General features: G+C 43.8%; 2 protein-coding genes across 6 annotated transcripts; one reads left to right on the forward strand and one right to left on the reverse strand.

Moving 5' to 3' along the window:
- On the reverse strand, positions 1-9,837 carry PTCD1 (pentatricopeptide repeat domain 1). Of its 5 annotated transcripts, none has more exons than XR_014785524.1 (9): positions 9,456-9,521; positions 7,849-8,367; positions 6,562-6,702; positions 5,183-5,401; positions 4,148-4,249; positions 2,104-2,856; positions 1,645-1,761; positions 939-1,205; positions 1-411 (listed from the first exon to the last, which is right to left on the reverse strand). XR_014785524.1 is itself a non-coding variant. In XM_084818325.1 (9 exons), the coding sequence occupies exons 2-9, from the start codon at positions 8,320-8,322 to the stop codon at positions 205-207; spliced, it is 2,196 nt and encodes a 731-aa protein (XP_084674451.1). In that variant the 5' UTR covers positions 8,323-8,367; positions 9,635-9,837; the 3' UTR covers positions 1-204. The 5 variants fall into 5 exon arrangements, 3 of the variants coding, with proteins under 3 accessions (XP_084674451.1, XP_084674450.1, XP_084674452.1); XR_014785525.1 differs by lacking the exon at positions 9,456-9,521 and adding an exon at positions 8,646-9,234; XM_084818325.1 differs by lacking the exon at positions 9,456-9,521 and adding an exon at positions 9,635-9,837 and having other exon boundaries at positions 939-1,121.
- CPSF4 (cleavage and polyadenylation specific factor 4) lies at positions 9,833-27,374 on the forward strand. The gene is made up of 8 exons (XM_084818331.1): positions 9,833-10,191; positions 13,376-13,426; positions 14,168-14,320; positions 15,665-15,760; positions 16,135-16,228; positions 22,869-22,941; positions 24,297-24,467; positions 25,375-27,374. The coding sequence occupies exons 1-8, from the start codon at positions 10,089-10,091 to the stop codon at positions 25,441-25,443; spliced, it is 810 nt and encodes a 269-aa protein (XP_084674457.1). The 5' UTR covers positions 9,833-10,088; the 3' UTR covers positions 25,444-27,374.
- Positions 27,375-27,419: the final 45 nt, after the last annotated feature.

Genomic DNA, 27,419 nt, shown 5'->3' on the forward strand with positions numbered 1-27,419 from the left:
TTAGACAACTTATTTTATTAGAGCAGTTCATATTGCAATGCATGGGGTCCCAGTTTTAGGCTGCAATCCTATATACCTGGGAATAAGTCTCATCAATCTCCATATATCTTACTTCTGACTAACACTTACAGAATTTGCACTATTCTTAAGGGAGTTCTAATGCCAATTTGAATGATAATGTCTACCTGACAGAAAGACAGAAAACTAGGAGTGATTTACTTTATTATCCTGTCCCATATGCCTACTGCAGTTTTGTGCATTTTCTGTATTATCTTTGTTTTGTGACTGTTTAGGAATTCTGTACTTTGCCCAAGGGTGTGACGTTTCTTCTGCTGCCATCCACTTCAGCCAGCGGAAGTAATAGGCTCGAAAACCATCAATTTTCTCTAGATAATGGTCCTTGGCTTTGTACTGTAAGAGGAAAAGGAACAGAGTTAACTCTTAGCAAGAGCAGGCCTTTTGGAATAAAGCAGAAGGGGATTAGTGTAAAAAAAAAGTTAAGATACCCTTTCCTAGATTTGGCAGAAGTGACAATCTTTTGCATCTTCTATGTGGAAAGGATGGTTGAGTTTGCTGATGTTACAACAGTTTCTACACAGGGAGGCACGATCCAATGTTTAACTCTCTTCCACTGGACTCGGTGAGATTCAGATGTGCTATTCTGAATCCACCTGCTATCATCTGTGTTTTCTGGACTCTAGGACCCAGTAAGAGAAGGCTAGAAGGAGCAGTATTGGTGGCATATCTTTATCAGACCTTTACCTGATAAAGTGGAGTTTTATTTCTCTAGATATGATATGCTTAGCTTAGTTTTAATACTTAGCATATCTATAGGTATTCAGCATCTTCAAAGCACTTTACATATGATCTCAGGTTCTTAACTCACCCTCTCCCCTAAAGCTTAGATCAGTGGTAAACCACAACACAAGGTACCTTACCCTATCAAACTGAGGAGGGTACTGGGCTGCAAACTCCAGCTGACGTAGGACAACTTCATTTGGAGGAACCTGATTGTTTCTCATATCCCGTAGGATCTCTATAAGGTAGGCATAGTTGAGTCTCTTCAGGGCTGCATTGATAAGTGTACTGTAGATGTATACATTGGGATTTAATCCTGACCGCTGAAAAACATAGCCCCACACAGTGAGTCAAAGGCAACTCTAAAGAACAGACATATTTGTATCTGTAGGAATCCAGACACAGACCTAAAAAGAGACAAAAGGCATCTAAATCAAATATTACTATCCCCAAATTACCGTGTGTGGATTGTCTCAAAGATCTGGAATTCAATATAATGCAGGGCTGGGAAACTTATGGATGTTGTTGGACTGCAACTTTTATCAGCTCTGTCATAGGGAATGATGAAAGATGATAGGAGCTGGCATCCAACAACATGGGCAGGGCCACGATTTGCCCATCCCGATATAGTGCAACAAATCAGACAAAATAGGTGGGGGTGAGAAATCACATACTGCAGAACTTATTAGAACTGATTTGCTACAGCCACAGGTGGGGACTAGTGGTAAAGTTAGGTTGAGAAGACAGGATTTATTTATATTAACAAAACTCCTCAGAACTTGCAGACATCAAAATCACCAAGTCTACCAGAAGCCAAAGTGCCCCAGAAGCTAGAGCTTTCTGTACCTTCATGTCTGAGAGTAACTGTAGTCCATCATCATTTTTACGGCAGGCTATGGCTAAGTTACAAAATGTTTGTAGATTGGGCGATAGTCCTTTCTTTAGCAGAATGGGCAATAAGCTCTGTAATATACAAAGACATATAGGCAGGGCTGTAAATATTCCTTGCTAAAGTTCTGCACCAAGAAGAGCTGCTTTGCAACGTGTATAAAGTAAACAACTTAAACAAGTCTGTAATTTATTCTGGTTTTGCTAGTCATGGAGAGGGAGCAATACATGGCACTGAAAAGCCCCACTCCCAGCCATGCTTTTAAGGATGTAATTGCAGCCATAAAAGCTAGGACCTTAGCAATAATAATAATAATAATAGCAACAGAGATCCTCAGAAAGCTTAATTCTGCAAATGCCACATTCTGTGTTCGCACAGCATCATGAGCTACACACACTGGCATGTCCGGATCTTACCTTTGCTCCCTCCAGATCTGCTTGCTTGCTCTTTTTCCTCAACAAGGTATTAAAAAAAGTTATATCCGGTTTCACGTTGTTCTCCTCCAGTGTAGTCAATAAGGAAGATTCTGACAGACTATTAGGTTGCACCAACTCAGCTAGCAGTGTGAAAGTTTTGATATTGGCTGGCACGTCATTGTCCTTCATTCTCTTCAAGAAACCCTCCATGTTCCCCATAAGAGCTAGTCTATCAGAGGGCGTTGCCACAGTCCCTAAGGAAATCACGTTTTTGTTTGGGGTGTCCAAGTTCAGCAAGTTGGGGAAGTTGCAGGTGGCCTCGGAAAAACACGCCACATTCACATCTGTAGAATCTGGAGCCAACTGGCTTTTATCCGAGATCACCAATTCCCTGGTCATAATGGAATCTGACGAATTAAGGAGACCACCTGCCTCTGTACGATCCTTGTGCGCACTTTTGTTTTGCTCCTCAGCCTTTCCATAACTTTCTGGGAACATACGCTTTTCCAGTACTTCCACATCCAACTGCACTGCAGTTCCAGCGCCTGCTTTTTTTCCTTTCTGACCCTTTACTTTCTGGCGTTGTCCCCCAGCCTCCAACCTCGGGACAGCTGGGCTTTCCTCTGATGTTCTTAGCAGCAAATTAGAAGCCACAAGGGGGTCCCCAAGACCACAGTCTCTCGCAGCACTGAGCATCAAGTTGTAACTGTAACTGTCAGGTTTTATGTTCAGTTTTACCATCTGCTGCCAAACCTGTTTTAGGAAATACGGCAGAGTTAAGGTTATGTGACATACAGTGAATTCTAGATAATCAGTAGAGTGATAGCTGTTACACTGGGAGCAGAGGCAGACATTTTGATACTAAATACGTTTACTCCCCAGTAAGCCGTATTGTGTTCCATATGGCTTGCTCGCTCGGATTGCAGCCCAAAGCTACTCATACATAGTAAACTGGAATTTAAATTGACAACTACTTCCAGGATTATAGCAGCGCACACAGTGATCAACCCTATTGCGCCTGCTAGGCAAGTCCATTGATAACAACGATTACTGCAATCTGGAACTGCTGATACTGCTATATATGTTGTGGCTTGAGGAAAGATGTCTGAACATAACCATGCTCAATAACTGTAAGGAACATAATAATGATAATCTCAAGGGGAATACATCCCCTTTTGTTTTAGAAGAACGGACAGCAAGAACCAGAACGGAAAGTATAGTTGCTGTTTTAGTTACATGGTTGAGGTTTTAATTATTATTTACAATGAAGTATTTTTATTGTGTCGTGGAGCACCCTGGGTTCCCTTGGCAGGAAGGGTAGTATATAAATATTTAATAATATTAAGTTCTAAAACATACACAAAAAATAGGAGGATCATAACCAGAGTGAGTAATAGCTTTAGGGTGCAATACTATGCATGTTTATGGCTACTGGTCCTGATGGCTCTATGCTCTTCCAGTATCAGAGGCAGTGGGCCTATGTACACCAGTTGCTGGGGAACATGGGTAGAAGGGTGCTGCTGCATTCATGTCCTGCTTGTGGGTTTTCCCATGGGCAGCTGGTTGACCACTGTGTGAACAGAATGCAAGACTAGATGGACCCTTGGTCTGATCCAGCATGGTTCTTATGCTATTACAGAAAAAAAATCCTACAACTCCTGACATTCCCCAGCCAACAAGGCTGGTTGGAACTGCTGGGAATTGTAGGACTTTTTCTGTCTTAACATGCATTGCTACCTTAGTCTCCCTTAGATTCCCCTTAGCATGCTACTCACCATCCCAATTGGGAAGAAGAGCAGTGTGCAGGGAAATCCCCGTTACCTCTGGTCACCAATTGGAGAGAATAATGGGGATTCCTCTCTCTGCTGTCTTCAAGGGTGGATTGGGGGGGGTTGAGGTGGGGGAAGGGCCTCGCCTGAGATCCCGCTGTCTGGTGGGCAAAATGTTCACCATCCCTGGCTTAGGAGAAACAGCTTCCGCCAATGCCAGTTGGAAGCTCTTTGGTGGTTCACACCACTGTAAAGGAGGAAGATAGCAAACAGACCTGCAAGGCATATCGGAAACCATTCTCTTTGTCTTTTATGCATCCCATGAGCAGGAAGTTGAAAGTATCTGTGGTGACCCTATGGCCTTTATGGACGATTTCCTAAAAAGGTGAAAAGAAAGTAATTTCATGATGATACTTCTACAGTGAAGAGCATTAAGAAAATACTGACTTTTCCGTAACCAAGATATGTCACTTCTGGAAAAACGATATCTAGAAAAATTCCAGGAAGGTGTAAGAACACCACTTTCAAGTTAAAATTAGTGAAGCTCCCAAATACTTTTACTGAGGTCACCATAGAGAGCTGGGAGAGTTGTGGACATCCTTGTACCTTAGGTAGCAGAAATGCCATGTCTAAGGGTGCAATCCTATGCATGTTTAGACAGAAAAAAGTCCTACAAGCTGGGAGTTGTAGGACTTTTTCCATCTAAACATGCACAGGATTGCCCTCTAAATCTTGTAAAGACTGGGAAGGGGCAACCTCTGCTTCCAGTACTTCACTTCCCAGCTCTTTGGCAAACCAAAGTTTCTGTTCTCATTTATATGGTCTCCATTCCAAACTTCTCCAAGGACTAAAGTCAGCAGAAGAAGGAAGGCTTCAGTTTACAAGAAAGGACCCCACTGGTAGCAACCATCAGGACCTGATGGGGGAGTATGTATCTATAATATATACGAACCATTTTACAATCATTTAAAGTTATTACAAAGTACTTTGTAAGTCTGGGGAACAAAGGTAACCACACAATCTTTACATGGCCCCTTCCACAACAGTTTGTTCTGAGGGAAGTATAACAATCCATTCAATTTCCCATTGTCTCCATTTTGTGGCATCTCCTCCAAAAACATTACACCTTTGCTACCCTGGAAGTTTTTGCTGGGCCTTTATGCTGAGCTCATGAAATGCATTTATTTACTTATCAGGAAGACTTATATGCCACCTTTCTGTTATGCAACGCCCGACACAACTTACAAAAACAATTTTTAAAACAGATTAAAATAATCCAAAACTTATACCAGTCAAAAGCTTCTCTTTACCTTAAATACGTCAAAACACATGTGGACATCCGAACAGAGGGCACAGACTTTCAGCAGAGCCTGGTATGTGATTAGATTCATCTCCACATTTTTGTTCAGTAGCTGTTCTCGTAACTTAAGTGCACTTTGCAGGCCCGAGTCTTTCCAAGGCGACTCTGCACAGGCATTGAACAGGGCTGTGTACGTGGCATCAGTAGGAGTCAAGCCTCGCCTTTTCATCTACCTCCCAGTGAAACAACAATGGATAATAAAACAGTACCCAAAACAGAGCATCGTTTTTGCAATTATACCTATCAGAAATGTGAAGGATACTCTGGAAGTATTCGTTAGAACGGGGGTAGACAATGTGGTGCCCACCCCTGGATACCTTTCTTGGAGGCTGCAGAGGTGATCTACCCCTCCAACTTTTTTCATAGAATCATAAAATTAACAAATTTTTGAGGGGGAGCGTATGTATGGGTAGTGATCCAAAGTGAGAAAGAAAAAGATGGGGGGCTGGCTAATGAATTGGCTGGTAGAGCAGGAGTGTGGGAGAGAAAACAAGAGTTTGCCTTCTGTGAAATAGGTTTCTGTTGGTGCTGAAAACTGGCTTCAAAGCAGTTGTTTAGTGTGTTGGGGATCAGACCCTCCACCTCAGTCTTTTCAGCAGGTTACTTATCCTTTGTTACTAGCCATGGTAATCATTTTGTGGTGGTGCACAGGACAATTTCTCAAATTGCCAAGTGTGCCCATGGGCCCAAAATGGTTGCCTACCCCGCGTTAGAATACAGGATCTCAATCAGACAGAGAGGACCTGGACACTAGGTGAAAACAACAAAAAAGGTATAAATCTGGCAGAAAATGTCCAGGGAGTGGTTGCTAAACACTAGGATCCCAAAGTCATGATTAGATGGAAGGATCTGACAGACTATGGGGATTTCAGATAATTAAAAAAAGAGCAAACTCCGAAAGACTAAAGTCAGCTCAGCTTTGTCTATGGAATGGTTACTCCCTTAACTGCAAAAGGAACACTGCCAATACCATCACAGACCAAATGTTTCTTCTACCATATGTTGAATAGGCAACTAAATATAAATCCAAATTCTTTGTGGTTATGTACCTTCTACAGCCAAAATTATGGGGTGAGATTCCACATGCACATGCATAATTTCTGTTAATTTCATATATCCTGGGCAGTGAATCTGAGATTTCTTGTCACTGTTTAGAAACGTGGGATAATGAAACAACTAGCTGGCCATGTGGAATGCTGCCCATGGCAGGGGTCCTGGGGGTAAAAATGGCTCCCAGACCTTCAGAAGTTGCCACCTCTGATTTAAATCAATCCATTGTCTGACAGCAATTTTCTCCTTTATCTGAAAAGTTTGGGCTTGAGTATTTACATCATTATATAGCTTGAATGCCTTCTTCACATAGCCCACTCTGCCGCATCCACCAATCAGTACTGTGTAGTTGCTCTCTTCTGGCTGGAGACACTCCTCTTTCAGCATCTGTACCTCAAACAGATTCAGGGCCTCTGCCAGCTAGAAAAGAGAGGGCGTCTGTGAGGAGACATCAGGAAAAACTGCTAGAGAAACATTTTATACCCCCACCCAACCCACGTTTTAAGGACTAGATGCAAACACACCCACCTGCTGCTTCCCACACACAAATAGTAATTACTGATTAAAAATGCATAGGAAGGAAGACACTCCCATGCTAAAACCACTAGATCACTGTTCTTCATCTGATGGGTTAGGGCTCAGTACTGGGTCAAAGCCTGACATAAGGTGGAAAGTTCAGCTGGTCTAGAATGCTGCAGACTGTTGACCACGGCTGGTTACAAGGAGCACGTGACTTCCTTGTTACAGCAGCTTCACTGGCTACCATTCTGTTTCTGGGCAGATTTCAAAGTGCTCATTATGACCTATAAAGCCCAAACAGCTTGATACCAGGGTACTTGAAAGTCCGCCTTCTCCCATACGAGCCTGCCCGATCCTTAAGAACTTCTGGAGAGCCCCTTCTTTTGAGACCACCATCATCAGAGGTGCGTTTAGCGGTGACACGAGAGAGGGCCTTTTCAGTGGCCGCTCCCAGGCTGTGGAACTCCCTCCAAAGGAGGCTCAGTTCGCTCCTTCTCTGCTATCCGTTTGACAGCAGGCAACATGGGTCTGTGGGTTGGGTGCTGTTTTATTCTTTAATTGTTACATTGCTATTTGTATTTTAACGTGTTTTTTAATCTATTTTAAATTGTTTCTGTAAGCCGCCTTGAGTGCCATTTTCTGGCAGAAAGGCAGGGGATAAATCATACAAATAAAATAAACATCAGCACTACTACCATATAAATATATATGGTAGAAACTTAAAAGGTGGGTTCCCTAAAAACATGTTTAGACTAAAGCTGGATCCCAAGTCTGAAAAGGTTGACGTCTATGGTGCTGGATCACACAAGAAACCGCCTTATACCAAGTCAGAATATTTGTCGATCTCGCCTAGTTTTGTCTACAGTGACCAATGGGAACTCTCCACAGTCACTAGCAGAAGTCTTTCCTATCACCTGCTACCTGATCTTTTTAACTGGAGATACTGGGAATTGAACCTGGGACCTTTTCAGGTCATCTATCACTGGTCCTGCCTTCCATAGCTATTCTGTTCAGTACTTTTTCAACAAAGATAGTTGAGAAAATGACCTTATCTTCCTTTATCAATGCCTTGCATTGTAAAAAATACCAATACGGAGTGTTCCTGGGGCCATGTCTAGGCTTTGGTTCCAGCTCCTCCTCTTCCTCCTGGGCTTGGAGCTGTAAGTTGTGGAAACTTTTTGTAGCTTTATGAAAAAATTGCCTAGAAGAAAATTTCTGAGACAACGTCCCAAAGTCTTCATCTGTGTAAGGCTCCTCTTCCTCTTTATGTGCGGCTTCAGAGGAAGCAGCAGACTGCATCTCTTTCCAGTCTCTGTTGTGTAACTTGCAGGCCATAGGCGATGAGCTAAGAGGCCTCAAGCCCAGGGAACTGAGCAGATACTGTGGATTTCTGAGCCATTCCAGGTGTTTCTTTGGAACCGACCACAACCTGCAAGCAGGACACAGCCACGGACTAAGGGAACCTCTCAGGGTGAAAACTCCTGCAGGGAAGTGACGGGATATCAGCTGCACAGCCATCATGATATCGCCTTTCTTTAGTTTGTCACCCGATTACACAGTCATCTCCTGAAATCCAAATCCAAAACACTGTCATGATTTTAAAGTTTGATTTAACTTTTCAAATGTATAAGCTGCTTTCCTTAAAAAACAAACCCAAAGTGGCTTATTACAACAATACAATATTAAAATAAGAACAAGATCACAGAAAATTAACACAGCGGTGAAACAAATACATATCACAGCAGCAAAATAAACTGTACAGAAAAGCATAAAAACCAAACCACACGAACCCCCAACTGTTTTTAAAGAGGTGGGTTTTGAAGTGGTACCCAAAGTAACAGTACCTGGTGGGGCTCATCCTGTGGAAAGTATTCCATAAATTGGGTGCCAGAGAACATAAGAAAAGCTACGCTGGTTCAGACCAAGGATCCATCTAGTCCAGCATTCAGTTCACACAGCAGCCAAACAGCTGTCAACCAGGAACACACAAGCAGGACACGAGTGCAACAGCACCCCCCTGCCCATGCTCCCCAGCAACTGGCGTACATAGGCTCACTGCCTCCGATACTGGAAGGAGCATGCAGCGATCAGGACTAGTAGCCACTGATGGCCTTCTCCTCCAGGAATTTGTCCAGTCCCCTTTTAAAGCCATCCAAACCGGTGGCCATCCCTGTATCTTGTGGCAGCATTTTCCACGGCTCAACCATGCGCTGCGTGAAGAAGCCCTTCCTTTTATCTGTCCTGAATCTCCCAGCCATCAGCTTCGTGGGAGGACCCCAGCTTCTAGTATGTCGAGAGAGAGGGAGAAAAGTGTCTCCCTATTGATTTATTACATTTCTATACCGCCCAATAGCCCAAGCGCTCTGGGCGGTTCACAACAATTAAGGGCGCAGTCCTATGCGTGTTTAGACAGAGAAAAGGCCTACAGCTCCCAGCATGCCCCAGCCTGCAAGGCTGGGGCATGCTGGGAGTTGTAGGCCTTTTCTCTGTCTAAACACGCATAGGACTGCGCCCTAAGCCTACACCTCTATCGCGGCTCCCCTCACGCGTCCCTCCTCTAGCCTCACAATCCCAGCGGCCGAACCTCCCCTCCTGGGGGAGATGCCCTGGAGCCAGGCGGAACGAGGGGAGAGAGGACGCCCCGCCCCGCTTACCCCTCAACGGTCGCTGCACGCGCGGGCCGCTCTCGCGACGGCGCTTCCCTGCCTATCCCCGCCTCCGAAGGGGCGGGGCTCCCCACTCGTCTTTCAGAGAGGGCGGCCCCGCCCCCGCGCGCGTGCCCGTGGGTTCATTGGTTCGTCCTCCCTCCCTCCCTCCCTCCCTCCCTCTTTACCCGCTGCTGACGCGTTTGGCCGCCTCGCCTTCATTGGGCTGAGCGAGAAAGACGCGCGCGGGAGCAGCGTGTGCTCTTTTGCCCCGGCGCCTCGAAGGGAGGGGGAGGGGCTTCGCCTCATTGGCCCAACGCGCGCGCGGAGGCCGCGGACGCGTCGCGAGGTCGGCAGTCGAGGCTCCCGGCGTGCCTCGCGAGGGCGGGTCGGGTCGGGTCGGATTGGAGGAGCCGGTTGCGCGCCCCTCCTTCTCCTCGCCCCTCCGAACTCCCCCCCCTCCCTTTCTTGGTTTACCTCAGGTTTACCTCAGCTCTCCCCACAGCTCGGACCGAGCAGCCCCCCGGGGGCGGGGCGGGAGCGGCGTGCATCGCCGCGGCCGGGCCCGCGGAGGAGACTCGGCTTCGTTCTTTTTCTCTCAGCCGCCCTAAGATCGTCGCGGGTGCCGCCGCCGCCGCCATCATGCAGGAGCTCATCGCCAGCGTGGATCACATCAAGTTCGACCTGGAGATCGCGGTGGAGCAGCAGCTCGGGGCGCAGCCGCTGCCCTTCCCGGGCATGGACAGTACGTCGTGAGGGGGCGAGGGAGGGAGGGAAGGAAGGAAGGGGCAGCCAGGCATAAGCAGACCCATGCACGGCTCCACCACCGAACCAAATTTGGGATCCACTTTTCTTTTAATAATTATTGCTACTTTTCTTCCTTCCGTTTAGGGCGCAATCCTGTGCCAGTTGAGACGGGAAAAAGCCCTACAACTCCCAGCATGCCCCAGCCAGCATGTTTACTTCCGAGTAACCATGTATAGGATTGCACTGAAGGTGGACCTTTGGTCTCATCTAGCAGGGCTTTTCCGAGGTCAGGACTAGAAGTAGGCCCCAGACCCTTTTTCTTTTGTTAGTTTCACCCAGGGCCCAACCTTTGGCCTTTTTAGACAGAAAAAAGGTCTACAACTCCCAGTATGCCCTGGCTGGGGCATGCTGGGAGTTGTAGGGCTTTTTTTCTGCCTAAGCAGGCAAAAGATTGCACCCTTAATTATTTTTATTCAAGGAAGATAACAGTTAAAAAAAAAAAAAAAGATAAGGAAAGCCTTATGTCCCTGCAGGTAAATAAAACAGGACAAATTAAAAAAAGGAAGAGGGTACAAAGGTTGTAACCCAAAGCAAACTTCACTATTTAATGTTTTTGTTTTTCAGATGGCCTATATTGTTTGGTTTCAGGGTGGCTTACAACTGCATAAAAAGAAAAGATAGAATATAAAAGCATAATTAGCACCAAAGTTACAATAAAGCACCAAAATGCAGAGTCTCGTTGGGGGAGGAGGGGTGGGGGCAAAGTCTCACTGAACTTGCGTGGAAGCAAGGATAAGTTCACCCCTGTAAGTCTTTGTAGTGCAATCCTGGAGTTGCCTACTGAGAAGTAAGCTCCATTGAGTTCATTGAGGCTTAATCCCAGGAAAGTGTGTATGGGTTTGCAGCTGTAATGCATAAGGGTGCAAAAAAGTCCTACAACTTCCAGCATCCGCCAGGCAGCATGACTGGTCGAGTTTGCTGGGAATTGTAGGACTTTTTTCTTTATAAACATGCAAAGGATTTCACCCTAAGTCAAATTGACTTAACAAAAGAAAAAAGTCTTGGGCCTACTTTCAGAAGAAGAGCCTGACCTAAGATGAGACCTGCCAAATCAGACCAAAAGTCCACCTGCAGTGCAATCCTATACATGCTTACTCAAAAGTAAGGCTAGCTTGTCAATGGGACTTACTGCCAGGTTTTTATAGGGTTGCTGCTCTCCTGGTTCCCACAGTGGCCAGCCACATGTCTTTGGAAGCACATGAGGGCAGCAGCTCCCTTCTGCTGTTGCTCCTTAGCAAATGGTGCTCAGACATACACTGATTCTGAACCTGAGGGTCCCATGTCTCCATCATGACTAGTAGCTGTTCATAAGTTTCTTCTCCACCATAAATGGGTCTAATCCCTTTTTAAAGCCATCTAAACTAGTGGCTATCACCCTGAAACCCACTCCCAATATCTAACTATTTTTCCCTTTTTCATACTCTTTCTCTCCTCCTCTTCATCATCATCTTTTACTTAAAAAAACCACTAAATAATTAACCAGTTATGGGGGGCCTGACCCATCAGTTGAAGACGAGTGGATGCAAAGAAGGACAGAGCTCCTGCACCTTTCATGCTTGTTGGATTTTCAGCAGATTCAGCTTTGTTGGGTAGGAATGGAGAATTCCCATTATGCAACATAATCCTATACATTTCTACTCAGAGGTAAGCCCCATTGAGTTCAGTTGGAGGTACTCCCAGATAAGTATGTATAGGATTGCAGCTGTTAATCATTTTTTCCAAATTATTGAATTTTTACCTAGCTTTACAGCCCAGGCACCAAAGGCAGCTTTCTGCCTAAACATGCATAGGATTGCGCCCTAAGTGTACTTTAAGGTGCCACAAGCTTTCATATTTTTCCTGGGAAGGGAGTTTCATAGGCCAGGTGCTGCCTTTGAGAAAGCTGTCAACATACTAACATATTTACATTGTGTTTAATAAATGTATCCATGGCACTATACACCTATAAGTACCTAAAGTGGCAAAAGAAGTCATTAGAGCATTGCCACAACTTCATGAAATGAAAATAATATTTGAGAACAATCAACAGCTAAGATACATACAGCCAAATAGTCAACTTTTTTTTGAAGGAAAAAACAATCTATAAATGGTATAGTCAATAGCCATAAAACACAAAAGCCAAACAGCAAATGCCTTAAAAATAAGAACATCTTTGCTTGCCAACATTATTTGCAAATACTTTATGTTATTTACGTTAATAATAATAATAATAGTTATAACGTTTATGTAGCATTTTAGAACATTCAAAATACATTGCAACCTTTGAATCAAATTTTTACAGTATCTCTAAGGCAGGCCAGTAAAATTATTCTGCCGTTGGGAAACTGAGCTGCAAGATAGTGGCTTGCCTGAGGCCACCTAGTGAATTCATGGCTGAATTAAGGTTTAAACCAGGGGCTTTCTTGTTATTGTATACAGTACAATCCTATACATCCCATTGAGTTCAACGGGGCTTACATTCAGTTATAGGACTGCAGCCTCCATTTCATAGCCACTACAGTCTATAATTCTAGTTCCATCGTGCACAACTGAAATAGCTTTAGAACCCTGTCCTCTGTTGAACATGATTTTTTCATGTTATACCTTTGCATTTCTTGCTACTTTGAAGTTGAAAACCCACCACTAGGATTGCCAACTGCTTCATAAGCACCAAATAGGTAAAGAATGAAAATAGGCACCAGTGTCAGTCCATTAAAACAAAATTGACAGGAACAGGAAAATAATACCTTTATGAGGACCAACCTGTATTCACAGTACATGTGGGCTTTAAAGTTGCCCCAAACTCTTCCTTAGACTAGGTATTCAAAAGGGAAAAAATGCTGGGAAAAACTTTTCTGGATTTCTGCTTGTCACACAACTGCTAAAGGCACAGATGTGCATTTTGCCCCAACAATTCCTATAAGTGATGTGGGAGTTTTTAATGTGGATCTGTAAAAAAAATCTGTTTTTGAAAAGTAAGCTCAGCCATGATTTTATTAAATGACTTTGGCTGAATTCCTATATGAGCACTTGAGTGAATAGTGTGTGGAGTGGACTTCAGTTTGATGGTGCAACTAATAATGCTACTGTTAAAGAGCTGTGGGCATATTGGGAGCTTCATTGTGCATTTCTTTTCTCCACAGAGTCGGGCGCTGCTGTCTGCGATTTCTTTTTAAAGGCAGCCTGTGGGAAAGGTAAGCCACAATTGCAAATATGCTATGCTAGGAAAAAGGTAAACAAGAAGCAATTAATAACCCATGATCCTTCCACCATCACTTCTTTCTTGTTAATCACTAATTAGTGTTTGTTGTTTACATAGTCAGTGCATCAGTATATGTTGTGCTTTACAGAGAAACATAAGAAAAAGATAGATCCCCACCCAGAGGAGCTTACAAGTGGGATCTGCGTTGTGGGTGGACACAAGAGGATAAAACACTGTGTAACCAGAAAGCCTACAACCTGACTGGCTATCCAATCTTTGGGTTGTGGCATCTCTGGTGTCCCAGTGGAAGGGATGAGAACCCATAGGGTTTTTGGTAGGAGGGAGCACCCTCACCTCAACATTCTGATCTCCAAATACTTTGAGCTCTCATGATTTCCAAACCCATCTTAAGACTTCTGAGGAACAGACTCATGATTTTCTATACATTATGACAATTCTTGATCATCCTATTGGCCTAGAAGACCCTGCGAGGGGAAAGGTTATGTTTAATATGTTAGCGTCTCGTAAATTATGAGCAAATAAATATGCAAATTAGTTGTAGCTGTATGAGTTAAACATGTTTTCTTTACATTACAGTGATCTAAAGCAGTGTTGTAACAAACACTTCCAATGGTTATTTCTCCCCATAATTCAAATGATGCCTGTTCTTCTTAAGGTAGTTGTATGTGTGTTCTAAAGTGTTTCTTCCATCTCTCCTTTTCCTATGCCATAGGGGGGATGTGTCCCTTCCGGCACATCAGTGGCGAAAAGACGGTGGTTTGCAAACACTGGCTACGAGGGCTGTGCAAGAAGGGTGACCAGTGTGAATTCTTACATGAATATGACATGACCAAGATGCCAGAGTGCTACTTCTACTCAAAATATGGTAAGAGGAACTATGTCATCTGGTTGAATTTCATTGGTACCTTGTAGGCTTGACTTGTGCAAAGGGATTTGCTCAATAATAATAGGCATTTATATAGCACTGTAGAGTATTCAGAGTGCTTCATATCCATTGTCTCAACAATCCTCACAATAATTCTGTAAGGTAAATTTAGTATTAACTCCATGTTGCAGAGCCTTGTTTAAGGCCACCCATTGAGTTGACAGCAGAGGTGATATTTGAACCAGGGACTTACAGGTTTTCTGCTCAGTCTTTTAATTGCTCTGCTAGCTCTCCATGTAGACTTATCCATCTTGTGAAGGAATATTTCATGCCTTGAATTGTAGTTTAGGTTATGTGAAATTCTATAGCTTCTCAAGTTTTTGACCTATATTGTTTGGGTTATATCACCAGATAGCTTGGGCTTCTCTGTATTGCTGAGGGCCATATAACAGACGGGAACATGAGAGTTAAGGTAGGGAGTAACTTGGGAGAGCCAGTATAAATCTGGTGGCTAGAGTGTCGGACTGGGACTTGGGAGACCTGGGTTCCAGTCCTCACTCAGCCATAAAGCTCACTGGGTGACTTTGGACCATTCACTGACTCACAGACTAATCTACCTCAGAGTGGTTGTGAGGAAAAAATGGAGAGGAGGAGGAGGATCTTGTATGCCACCTTGGGCTCTTTCCCGGGGGTGGGGGAGGTAGGATATAAATGTTAGAAACAAACAATTGTCATCGCTAGGAGTTGATTATGGAGCTGAAGTCATTTGTTGGGATTAGTATAGTCTGTATTATATGTGGCTTAGTGCAATTTGGACGTTCCCTCCCTGAGTATGTGTTTGGTCAAAATAATCAGGCTCATGGTCAGACACTGAGTAATGCTCTTTGATAATGTGCTCTCTTTTAATTATAATTTTATGATGTCATGTGCTGTCTCTAATGAACTATGAATTCTGTAACTTTAATAAGCCTAATTTCTGTCAGGCTGTTTTGGATTGCACCTGAAGTGAATAAGCGATCTGTGTGCAACCAAGATTGTGGTGATTAAAGGGGCAATATAACATAAATTTAACACCTAACCTTGTATCCATTTCTGAAGACAACTCTTCATGTTTAGCTAGTCAGCTTCTTTACATACTGGTCAGAGAATGTCTAACTTCCAGGATTAGTACATGTCACTTCTCTAAGTGGATGGGGTTGGCTCTGGTGGTGGCAAGGGAAAGGGCATGTGAGTGATTCCTAATGCTGAATAATTGTTCTGGGAAGCTTATTTGTTCCTGATGCTTATATGCAATACTCGTTCTCTCTTTCTTGGTCCAGTAAAGTGTGTGTTTGTCTACTGCAGGGGAATGCAGCAACAAGGAGTGCCCATTCTTGCACATTGACCCAGAATCTAAGATCAAAGATTGCCCTTGGTATGATCGAGGTTTTTGTAAACATGGTATGTATACGACATATTGCTATTGATGGTTGAGTTACTGGGACAATAGCAGTGCTGGCCCCTGACATATGCTCATCATGTAACAGTAATGCAAAGCTGCAGCATCTTACAGCATGGTAGGACTCTGAGCCTGATGTCTGGCGTAAAGTTTGGCTGCTTGAGAACTTGTCTTCCTTACTGAAAAACTTCTGATACTTGCGGTTTTGGAGAAGTATCTGAAAATGTGGAATCCATGCTACTTGAAAGTTCAGAACCCATAGGTGGTTTTGTGTAGCTCTGGTGTGCGCATGTATGGGGGGAGGCAAGGCCTGTGTACCCTGCACATTTCCTGTATTTGTATGTAAAAGAAGTGACCATAAAACTTTGTGTTGCAGGTCCCCTCTGTAGACACAGGCATACCCGTCGTGTTATTTGTGTGAATTACCTGGTAGGCTTCTGTCCGGAGGGGCCTGCTTGCAAATTCATGCAGTGAGTATGGTCCAGAATTATTTCTGTTGTCTTAAGCTTCCCCTCTAATCTCATGTCTCTTATGCCATATACTGACCTCTGTGCATTTCTCTGAAAATTCTTATGGAGCTCGTTCACAAGTGTCAAAGCTCAGCTGGTATACCTTCCTCTATCCAAAGATGTTTCCTGGACATCTCTTAGATTGTGGCCACACCATGTCATATGGTGCCCATGTTGCCTGCCCACAATGTACTGTGACTTTGTTAGATATTTTGGATGGGCCTCACTTCTCAAACTGGACCGGACTGTCACAATTGCCATTTTTCTTTTGTCGCCCCTCATTTATTGTGTGGTGACGTACTAGCACACTGTGGATGGAGAGTGTTGGGAAACGTATCTGTGTCCCCAGTGAAGGAGCCTCCCCCCCACCCATACCTACAGCTGCATTTCTTCCTTGCATCTTCTTGCTTTTCAGGAGTCACATTTTTGACAACTGGTACATATGTGGCTGTAATACAGAAAATGCATGGAAGAGAAATGGGGCCCTGAAGAGGTCTAGGCAAACAGTTATTATATTTCTAAACCCAGTGAGTATGTATGTGTCCCACTCAGGCAGGTTTTCATAGAGTCCAGATTTTGATTTATGCCTTCCACCTACCTGGATGGAAGAGAGCATCAGATTCCCGTAGTCTGCTGCTACAATATCTCTGGCACTGGCCAAGTCAAAGATACTGTGCATCATGTAGTGCAGGGTCCGCTGTATGAGATGTCAAGAGTGATGTTCATGTTTCATCCTTAATCTAGGCTGGTCTGCAACATACATTATTTGCAGCTTGTTATCCGATGAAGATTCATATAGTAGACTGGCCCTTTTTGCGGTGGCAGTAAAAAAAAAACAAAAAAACATGGTCAAAGGCTTTAAAAAGATGGCTGTTAATTGTTCCTATGTTTCTTTTCTTAGTGTTTTACTGTGCACTGTACCCAAATCATCTTTCCTGCCGTTATTTGCGGTGGTCAGTGTTTTGTTGTAATGGCCTATGGCGAAATACAGAAAAATCATCATTTGAGTATGTGACTAGCATCCTACATAGGAAGCTATCCTACACAGAGTCAGGCGAGTGGTCCATCTAGCCCAGCGTTGTTAAATACTGACTGTCAGTGGCTCTCCCATCAGAACTTTTCCAGCCTTACTTGGAAATGCTGGGGATTGAACTTGGGACTTTGTGCATGCAAAGTGTGTGCTCCCCTGCTGCGCTACAATGCTTCCCTGGCCAAAACAGTTGAAGCAACTTTGGGTCAGTTAATCTGTTCATGTTTCAGCTGCAAGTTGCATTTCATTTCATTTATTATATTTCTATACTGCCCAATAGCCAAAGCTCTGTGAACGGTTCACAAAAATTAAGAACCATTAAAACATTATATAAGGTACAAAAATAAAAGCATTTACATAAAACCATATAAACAGATAACACAGGCAACATATATCTATAAATAATTTGTTAAATATCAGCCAAAGATGATCCAAGACCTAATTTAAAGCTCATTGTATGTTGCCAAATGCCTGAGAGAAGAGGGCAGTTTTAACCTGGCGCCGAAAAGATGGCAACATTGTTGCCAGGCAGGCCTTGTCAGGGTTGGGGGGGCCACCACCAAGAAGGTCCTCTCTTTTGTTGCCTCCCTTGGAGGAGGCACCCAGAGGAGGGCCTTGGATGGTATGGGTCAGTTTATGCTTGGACAGGCGCTCCATCTGGTATTATGGTCCTGAGCTGTGTAAGGCTTTATAGGTCAAAACAAGTTGTGATAGTCCTGGGACATGATGTAAAGATGCTCACAGTGTTTTTCCCTTGATGATTTTGCGGCTGGTTAATGCCATTTCTCAGTTGTACCAATGCTGTGTGTGGGCAGGGAAGTTATTTATTCATTAACTTTTGTATACCACTTTATTTACTAGTGAGCCATCAATGCTGTGCTCACCAATTTAAAACAAATTGTTTTTAATGCATGCATATTTATATGCTCTCCCACGTACAAAAAGCTCCCTGCACAGAAAGAACTGGTATATTAGGGGAATGGATAGGCTGAAACCTGACACTCCTAAGTTTTCTGTATGCAGGGAGGCTTTGGGGTGGGGATATAGTATTCACGTAACCCCTCCACCTGCTGCTTGAAATGGTACAGTCCAGAAGCTTTATCACATAATTTTGCAGATTGTGTACACTGGTGGATGTGCTTTGTTCATGATCTGAGTGGTATCATACTTTAAAATGGGAAAGAATTATCAGGTTGATGGTGCCCCTGGCTTGTTTCATCTCAAAGCTTCTGTGCCTTTTTTTCTGCTTGTGGCACACTGCAGCCAGGCTGTGTGTCACATGGATGGTCTTTCCTCATCACAGCACTGGTCAAGATAGCTTTTCCATTCCATCCAATTTCATGAGTCAGTAGTAATGGAAACAGATCTGGTTTCATAGGAGGATTTTCTTATCTGTCCACCAAGTCGATCCTGTAAGGATGACTGATACAGCCCCTTGGCAAATTGAATTGCATTTTGCAGATAACAAAATGGGGGGAGGGTAACATCTGCTGAATATAAGCAAATTTTGATATGTTACAGTCAGCTGGCATATCAAATAGACGTGGAGGTTTCTGGTGCAATGTACTTGGCAGAGTCAGAAGCAGCACTCCCTTGCTGCTTTTGGACCAGCCAGCCCACTTACTGATCCTACCTGATTGAAAGGCAGGATGTTGGACACAATTTCTTACTTGGCCGGCTAGTACCCCTCACATCAGGGAATCATAGAATAGTAGGGTTGGAAGGGGCCTACAAGGCCATCGAGTCTAACCCCCTGCTCAATGCAGGAATCCAAGTCAGAGCATCCCTGACAGATGGCTGTCCAGCCTTGTCTTGAATGCCTCCAGTGTGGGAGAGCCCACCACCTCCCTAGGTAATTGGTTCCATTGTCGTATTGCTCTAATAGGAAGTTTTTCCTGATGTTCATCTGGAATCTGGCTTCCTGTAACTTGAGCCCATGATTCCATGTCCTGCACTCTGGGATGATCAAGAAGAGATCCTGGCCTTCTTCTCTGTGACAACCTGTCAAGTACTTGAAGAGCGCTATCATATCTCCCCTCAGTCTTCTCTTCTCAAGGCTAAACAGGCCCAGTTCTTTCAGTCTCTCTTCATAGGGCTTTGTTTCCAGTCCTCTGATCATCTTTGTTGCCCTCCTCTGAACCCTCTCCAGCTTGTCTTCATCCTTCTTAAAGTGTGGTGCCCAGAACTGGACACAGTACTCCAGATGAGGCCTAACCAGTGCTGAGTAGAGGGCAACTAGTACTTCCAGGGATTTGGAAGCTATGCTTCTATTAATGCAGCCCAAAATAGCATTGGCCTTTTTTGCAGCCACATCACATGGTTGGTTCATATTCAGCTTGTGATCGACAACAATTCCAAGATCCTTCTCGCTTGTAGTGTGGTTGAGCCACGTATCCCCCATCTTGTGACTGTGCATTTGGTTTCTTTTTCCTAGAACTTGGCATTTATCCCTATTAAATGTCGTTCTGTTGTTTTCTGCCCAGTGCTCCAGTCTATCCAGATCACTTTGAATTTTGTTTCTGTCTTCCAAAGTATTAGCTATCCTGCCCAATTTTGTGTCATCTGCAAATTTGATCAGCATTCCCTGCACCTCCTCCTCCAAGTCATTAATAAAAATGTTGAAGAGCACTGGGCCCAGGACTGAGCCCTGCGGTACCCCACTCGTTACCTCTCCCCAGTTTGAGAAGGTCCCATTGATAAGTACTCTTTGAGTCCGATTCTGTGGCCAACTGTGGATCCACCGGATCGTTGTTTCATCTAGCCCACTTTGAGCTAGTTTGCTCATCAGGATATTATGGGGCACTTTGTCAAAAGCTTTGCTGAAGTCGAGGTATATGATGTCTACAGCATTCCCACAGTCTACACGGGAGGTTACTTGATCAAAAACTGAGATCAGATTTGTCTGGCAGGACTTGTTTTTGACAAATCCATGTTGGCTTCGAGTAATCACGGCATTGTTGTCCAGGTGCTTCCAGATGGATTGTTTTATCATCTGCTCCAGAATTTTCCCAGGGATTGATGTCAGACTGACTGGTCTGTAGTTCCCCGGTTCCTCCTTTTTACCCTTTTTTGAAGATAGGGACAACATTAGCCTTCCTCCAGTCATCTGGCACTTCCCCCGTTCTCCATGATTTCTCAAAGAGAACAGACAGCGGTTCTGAGAGTTCTTCTGCCAGTTCCTTTATTACTCTAGGATGCAGTTCATCCGGCCTTGGAGATTTGAACTCATTCAAAGTAATTAGGTGTTCCTTGACCGTATGCCTATCGATCTCAAGCTGCAATCCTGCCCCTTCAGCCTGTACTTCGCCTTTGCCAGGGGGGTCATAGACCCTCTTTTGGGAGAAGACTGAGCCAAAGTAGGAATTGAGCACCTCTGCCTTTTCTTTGTCCTCTGTTATCATTTTGCCATCCTTATTTAATAGCTGAACAACCATTTCTTTCCTCTGCCTTTTATTATGCACGTAGCTGAAGAAAGCCTTTTTGTTGTTTTTAGCATCCCTTGCTAACCTCACCTCGTTCTCAGCTTTAGCCTTCCTGACGCCATCCCTGCAATTCTGTGCTACCTGCCTGTACTCTTCCTTTGTTACTTGGCCTTCTTTCCACTTCCTATATGTGTCCTTTTTTGTTTTCAGGTCATCCCTAAGCTTTTTGTGAAGCCACATTGGCTTCTTCTGTTGTCTTCCACCTTTTCTTCTTGTTAGAATTGTTTGTGATTGTGCCTTGAGAATTTCCTTTTTTAAAAGCTCCCACCCATCTTGGACTCCTTTTCTCGTTAGCATCGCTTGCCATGGGACCTTACTGATCATTGTTCTGAGTTTATGAAAATCAGCTTTCCTAAAATCCAGGGTACGCGTTTGACTACACTCACCTTTTGCTTCCCTTAGAACCAAGAACTCAAGTGCAACATGGTCGCTTTCCCCCAGAGTTCCTGTAACTGCTACTTTATCCACTAAGTCATCTCTGTTGGTTAGGATCAAGTCAAGGATAGCCGATCCTCTAGTTCCTTCCTCTACTTTCTGTAGGAGGAAGTTATCCGCCGCACAAGTCAGGAATTTCCTGGAGGGGCCATGTTTTGCAGAATTTGTCTCCCAACAAATATCGGGGAAATTGAAGTCCCCCATTACTACTTCATCATGCTTCCTTAAAACATTGGCTATTTGCTTTTCAAAAGTTTCATCCTCGTCTTCTCCTTGGTTGGGTGGCCGGTAGTAGACTCCGACCACCAGGTTCCTTTTATTCTTTGCTCCATTTATTTTGATCCAGATGCTCTCGATGGGGCTACCAAGCTCCTCCTCCTGTATTTCTGTGATATGTATTTTTCACATACAGTGCAACCCCACCTCCCTTTCTGTTTCTCCTGTTCTTTTTGAACAAGTTATATCCTTCAATTGCTGTATTCCAATCATGAGAGTCATCCCACCAAGACTCAGTTATACCTATCAAGTCATAATTTCCCTCCTGTATTAAGAGTTCAAGTTCGTTCTGTTTGTTTCCCATACTCTGGGCATTAGTATAGAGACACTGAAGACCATGTGCTTCATAGTCTGGCTTTCTTCCTACATGTGTTTGAAGACTATTATTGGGCGCGATCAGAGCTGTTCTCTCTGTTGCAGTGCATGTGCCTACGTCCATTGTTACCCCCAACATTACATCTCCCTTCCCCGTAGGATTCAGTTTAAAGCTCTCCTGTTGAAGTTCTTCATGCTGTGGCCAAACACATTCTTCCCATCCTTTGTGAGGTGCAACCCGTCCCTTGCCAACAGCCCATCTTCCAGGAAGTATAGCCTGTGGTCCCAGAATCCAAATCTCTCTCGTCGGCACCACCTTCGTAGCCAGTTATTCACCTGGAGTATTTATTGTTCCCTTTCTATCCCTCTTCTAACTACTGGAAGGATGGATGAGAAAACTATCTGGGCCCCAAAGTTCTTGAGTTTCCTTCCGAAAGCTTCAAAGTCTGACATGATTTCTTCGTAGCTCCGCTTGGCGGTATCATTTGTTCCCACATGGATGAGAAGAAAGGGATACCTGTCAGTGGGCTTTGAGTGCAGGCAACCTTTCAGTCACGTCTCTAATCTGTCCTCCTGGGAGACAACATACCTGGCGAGTCCACGGGTCTTCGTGACATACTTGGGTCTCGATCCCACGCAGCAAGGAGTCTCCCACTACTCCCACTCTTCTCTTCTTCTTGTTGTAGGCCTGGGTTTCATCGCCTCATCTCGGAGGCCTTTAGTGCGAACCTCTCAGTTTGCATCAGCAACTTGGGCTGGGATCTCCCTGGCCAAGGTGCTCTTGGAGTGGGGGGAGGTTACCAGTTCATGAGCAGCTTGGCTGGAGGGAATCTTTCTCCCCCATCCCATACTAGAACTTTAGAACTGTGTCTCAGAAATATGTTCTCATTACTGTAGTTTCTGTATCCATACAGCAAAATGTAATATGGAATGGAATTGTTTTCCATTTTTCAAGGCATTCCAAATGTTAGTAGTCCTGGGAGAATACATTCTAATCAGTGGTTCAAGGGTCAGTTTGGTCTTTGTTTTATTCCTGATGTATGCCAATATTTTTTTTAATCAGCCCTCGATTTGAACTTCCCATGGGAACCACAGAGCAACCACCACTACCTCCACCAACACAACCACAGCAAAAGGTATGTAACTTCACAGGTGCTCCTACAGGATTTTAACCCAGCTTCTAAGTGTCAGAAGGTTACAGAGCTCATCATCTTTGCATTATTTTTATTGTCTAAAAAAGGTGGGACTGCTAAACTGCTTAAACTTGGGAGTCTTGTGATGTTGCCTGGATCAAACTAGAGATGCACGCTTCCCCTTTTAGAGAGGTGTTTAAGATGGGGGGTGGGTGGGGAGAACACCGTACTGAGTAGTTCTGTTCATATCCTTCAGAGAAATGAATTATGATATTGCAAATGACAGTTGTGCAATCACTGCCAGTAACGGCTCTTTTCATTGGAAGGTTATTTATTTTTATGCATTTTGGATGTTCCTGCCATTCTCTAGCCCGCAATTCCTAGCCATTAAGATAGGCTGGTGAGTGGGGCTGAATCCTCTCTTCATTACCACTCAAAAGTACTTTAAAAAGACCAGTGGCTAGAAGTACAGGCATGCACACTTCAAATCTGATACACAGTGCATGTATTGTATGCTTTAATTATACTAGAGCACTACCACTCCTAATTTGGAGCAGTCTGTGGTTATGATTAACTTTTGCTGGATATACTAAACCAGTGCTTTTCGAATGTGATCCCTGTGGTAGTTGCTCTTCTGGAATTTGATTGGAGGAATGTTTCACTCTTGCACTCAAAAATTCTTGGTCTGCTCCAGAATGATGGGCAGGTATCCTCCTGACACCTGCAGGATAGCCCAGTTAATATTGCTCCAGATATCCTAGACCCTCCCCCTTTGTCCAGTCATTCAGGGCTGTGGGTGAGACTGCTTTCTGGGCACCATGATGTTTCTGGGATTCCTCTATTGGCTGCTGTGTCACCTCCATTAGGGAATCCTGATGCAGCCTTACTCCCTCAGGATGATGTTGCTGCACAGGGAGACATATGTACTGTACCCCCAGGGGGCATAGAATGGCTGATATATGCTACCATGTTGGATACTTCTTTAAAGACACATTCCAGCCCTTCCTATAACACACTAGTGTGTTTTGATCTACAGTTTGGGAACCCTACATTAACTGAAAGCTAACTGGTGCATTCTGCATGCTGCATTTGTAAACCTTTGATCAAGATGAACATTCTTGGGGGAGATTGCATTTCAAGCATGTTTTGCCAGATTTACATTCTTCACTGCGTATCATTGGGGTGGTGTGGATTATTTTGGCATCAAAGGCCAGAGTAACTGATGATGGGGCATATGGGAATGCCTTGGTTAAGGATGAGGTCTTTTGGATTCTCATGTCTAATACTCAGACTAGCAGAGAATGTTGCCTCTGAATTGATCGTTTGGTGTGTGGGCTGCTCTTTTTCCCCCCTCTCAGCAAAACAACAATCCACCATTACAAAGATCATCATCCCTCATCCAATTAACAAGTCAGAACTCTTCTCCCAACCAACAGAGGACCCCACAGGTCATTGGAGTTATGCAGTCTCAAAACAACAGCATAGCAAACAGAGGTCCTCGGCCATTGGAGCAGGTCACCTGTTATAAGGTAAGTTGAAGACTCCATGTTGTAGGGAAAAGAGTTGTGCTTGCGCCACAGATCCTGAGTTCTGGAGGTGGAATAATAAACCATATCATGAATGTTGTCATGGTTTAATTTTTATGCTTCCTTCCAACTGCACTGTGTTGGATTTGGGAAATTGTTCTTTTTTTAGTAGGATTTTGAGGCTTATGGTACTTTGAAAGAATGACTATTACTTACAGTACACCTCAAATTTCCAAGCACTTTACAGAACTTTTAAAAAACTGTTCTTGCCTGCAGGTCTGCATCTAAGTAGTAACATGGAAGAGTGGAAGTGGATAAGTGAGGGTTAATGGGAAGGGTTGGAAGCTGTATTGAATAAAGAAATCCCACTCCACTTTGGGAATCTATTGCACCTTTGTAGAAACAGCTCATGTTACACTACTACCTCTCTGGAAGTTGCTACTACAGTACCAAATTTAGCCATATGAAGTGGAAATCCATTATTCTCATGAGGACACTTGCCCAGATACAGACAGGTATAATCTTTCTATTCAAGTGCAAACAATAAGACATCCTACCTAAGGGACAGAAGTTGAAAAATTCACTATGGCTATATACTACATGGGCAGCACTGTTTCTGCTACGGAATTACATTTCCTTTTTTCCTTTCAGTCATGGGGGTGGGGGTAGAATCTTGGGGCTTTTGTTTTAAAGCTGAGAGTGATGACTTTCCAACTGTAAAGTTTGTCATCAGCTTCTTAATGCACAGTCACACGCCTTGCCATTTTGAGTAGGGTTTTAAACTAAAGACTTGTCAACTGGGACGGGGTGGCAGGTCATCCATATCATTGGCATCCAAACTAAGTTTCCATCCGAACCTGATAAGTGCATGTATTTTAAAAGCTTCATATTTTTTTCTCTTCCCCTCCAGTGTGGTGAAAAAGGACATTATGCCAACAGATGTACCAAAGGACATTTGGCCTTTCTTATTGGACAGTGAGCCAGAAGACTGTATGGCACTTTTTTATTATTATGGGAGCCGAGTTATGCTTAGCACCATCTTGAACTGGTGATCCACATTTTTTAATGCCTATACCAAAAGGACTGGCCAACTGAGGACTACTGATCTGCCACCCTTTTTTTGTATTCCATTATTTGTTTTACCCTTTTAAAGAGAGTGATGCCTGCCTTTATTCAAAGAATGCAGTGGGGAAACAGGCTGAAGAAAAACTTAATACACAAGCCCCCTTTAATGCAATATTTGGAATAGGCACTTTTGTTCCAATATATCTGGCCTTGAAGTCTTCATTTTTTCAGCAGTCCTTGGCTATGGCAGAAAGATGGGGAAGTATTAGCAGCTGAGATGCTGTATACTGCACAACTGCTTGTAAGGTTTCTGGTCCCAGCGTTTTTGGTACATTTGGTGAAGAGATTACTTGGCTATTTGTGTTGTTGAGGGGACAGGACCTGTTCTTATGGTGGGGGTGTCTAATGAAATGAACTTGCATCTGTACAAAGGTACAGAACTCACCTGTCCTTAACTGATCAGGTGAAAGAAGGAGCTTCTTATAGAATTCTTCCTATGCACTCATGGTTAGTGATAGGGTCCTTTGTATACATTTGCTTCTAAGTGACATGATTTATTAGCCTTATGAAAAGCTACAGGTTACATTTCCCCTTCCATTCTGCCAGAGAACTCAGATCAAATTGATTTCACCTCTATGCAGCGGTTATAAAATCATGTGAAGGATGTGTGTGCCAGCTCCACCCCCACCCTCCTTCTGTTCACTGGGAAGATCTGGAGAAGAGGCTGTAATCATGTATGACTGAAGGTGGTCAGAGTACACTGTGCAGTCAGGGTTCCTGATCATGGAGAGGGCTAACCACATTCAGCAGAGCACAGCAACAGTCTCTTCAGACCTTCCCTTCAACCTGGGTGGGGTGGAGGGGGCAGGGCCAGTGCTGATGTCCCCTCTGTTATTACAATTCTATAATGACTGCATAGGGCTTTATTATCAGAACATTTCCTCAGTTTACGAAACAATACATGCCTTAGCCACTATCACAGACCTGCTAATTACCCAACTATCTTTTAAGTATTTCTTTCCTGTTCTAAATTGATATGCTCTAATGAAAAGAGCTGGGGTGATTTTAATATGTGAAATGTCACTGGGGGAGGGGAAACTGTAACATGTGCCTAGAAAGACTACACCTGGGGTCCTGTCTCACATGATTGATTCAGGATGCTTAATTAAAACATTTTTGAAGTACCTAGTGTCATCATGTAGAGTAAGCAGTAGTTCTCTAGTAAGAGCTGTTCTTTAACTTTGTAAAGGGCAGTCCTCCAATTACACAATAATTTCCCCATTTCATTGGTAAAACCTAAAGGGAAGTTGCACTGGAATTGGCTTTGTTAGGTTGGCTGTCATTGGCAGATGGAACTTAGCTGTAAACTAAGTTACTCTGAAGTTCTGATTACCTTATGCCTAAGTATATCATTTAGTGACTTTATTACTGCATTTCCCAGGCGTTGTCAACTCCCCACTCTTCTGCTTGAGGAAGCCAGTCTATGGGCTTAAGTTAAGATATCCTTTTGTGGCAGCTGTACACTACCAGCAGCAGGATAGGCTCATGTTTGCTGTTGGAAATCTTTACCAGTGGAAGTAGAACGGTGTCTGTGAACTAGATACTGCTGAACCAAGGAAGTGTGTCAGGGGATGGATGTGGGAGAACTGCAGTCATCAGTATTCCAGAAAAGTCAAGCATTACACTTTGAAAGGATGGAATACTTAAATAGGACTTGGTACTTGTTTTTCATTCACTACAACCAGGGATAACAAAAAACACACTTAATTGTCTCACAACAGGAAAATTATAATTGACCAGATGTAGTTAGCATCCCATGAACTGATAAAGCTGGAATAATCCCTTCAAACATTATTTTTATTGCATTTGTTCAGCTCTAGAATAAGGACC

This window comes from Heloderma suspectum, chromosome 12 (genome assembly GCF_057233095.1).
Source record: "Heloderma suspectum isolate Gila_16-S chromosome 12, 16-S_ref, whole genome shotgun sequence".
NCBI classification, from domain to species: domain Eukaryota; kingdom Metazoa; phylum Chordata; class Lepidosauria; order Squamata; family Helodermatidae; genus Heloderma; species Heloderma suspectum.

Excerpts from the sequence above, each read along its gene's own strand:
- CPSF4 (XM_084818331.1), top strand. The coding sequence starts at position 10,089 with ATGCAGGAGCTCATCGCCAGCGTGGATCACATCAAGTTCGACCTGGAG. Across the intron at positions 13,427-14,167 it reads AAAGGCAGCCTGTGGGAAAG|GGGGGATGTGTCCCTTCCGG; the intron begins GTAAGCCACAAT and ends CCTATGCCATAG. Across the intron at positions 16,229-22,868 it reads CCTGCTTGCAAATTCATGCA|CCCTCGATTTGAACTTCCCA; the intron begins GTGAGTATGGTC and ends TTTTTTAATCAG.
- PTCD1 (XM_084818325.1), bottom strand. The coding sequence starts at position 8,322 with ATGATGGCTGTGCAGCTGATATCCCGTCACTTCCCTGCAGGAGTTTTC. Across the intron at positions 4,250-5,182 it reads TGTGTTTTGACGTATTTAAG|GAAATCGTCCATAAAGGCCA; the intron begins GTAAAGAGAAGC and ends TCACCTTTTTAG. Across the intron at positions 1,122-1,644 it reads AGTTACTCTCAGACATGAAG|CGGTCAGGATTAAATCCCAA; the intron begins GTACAGAAAGCT and ends TATGTTTTTCAG.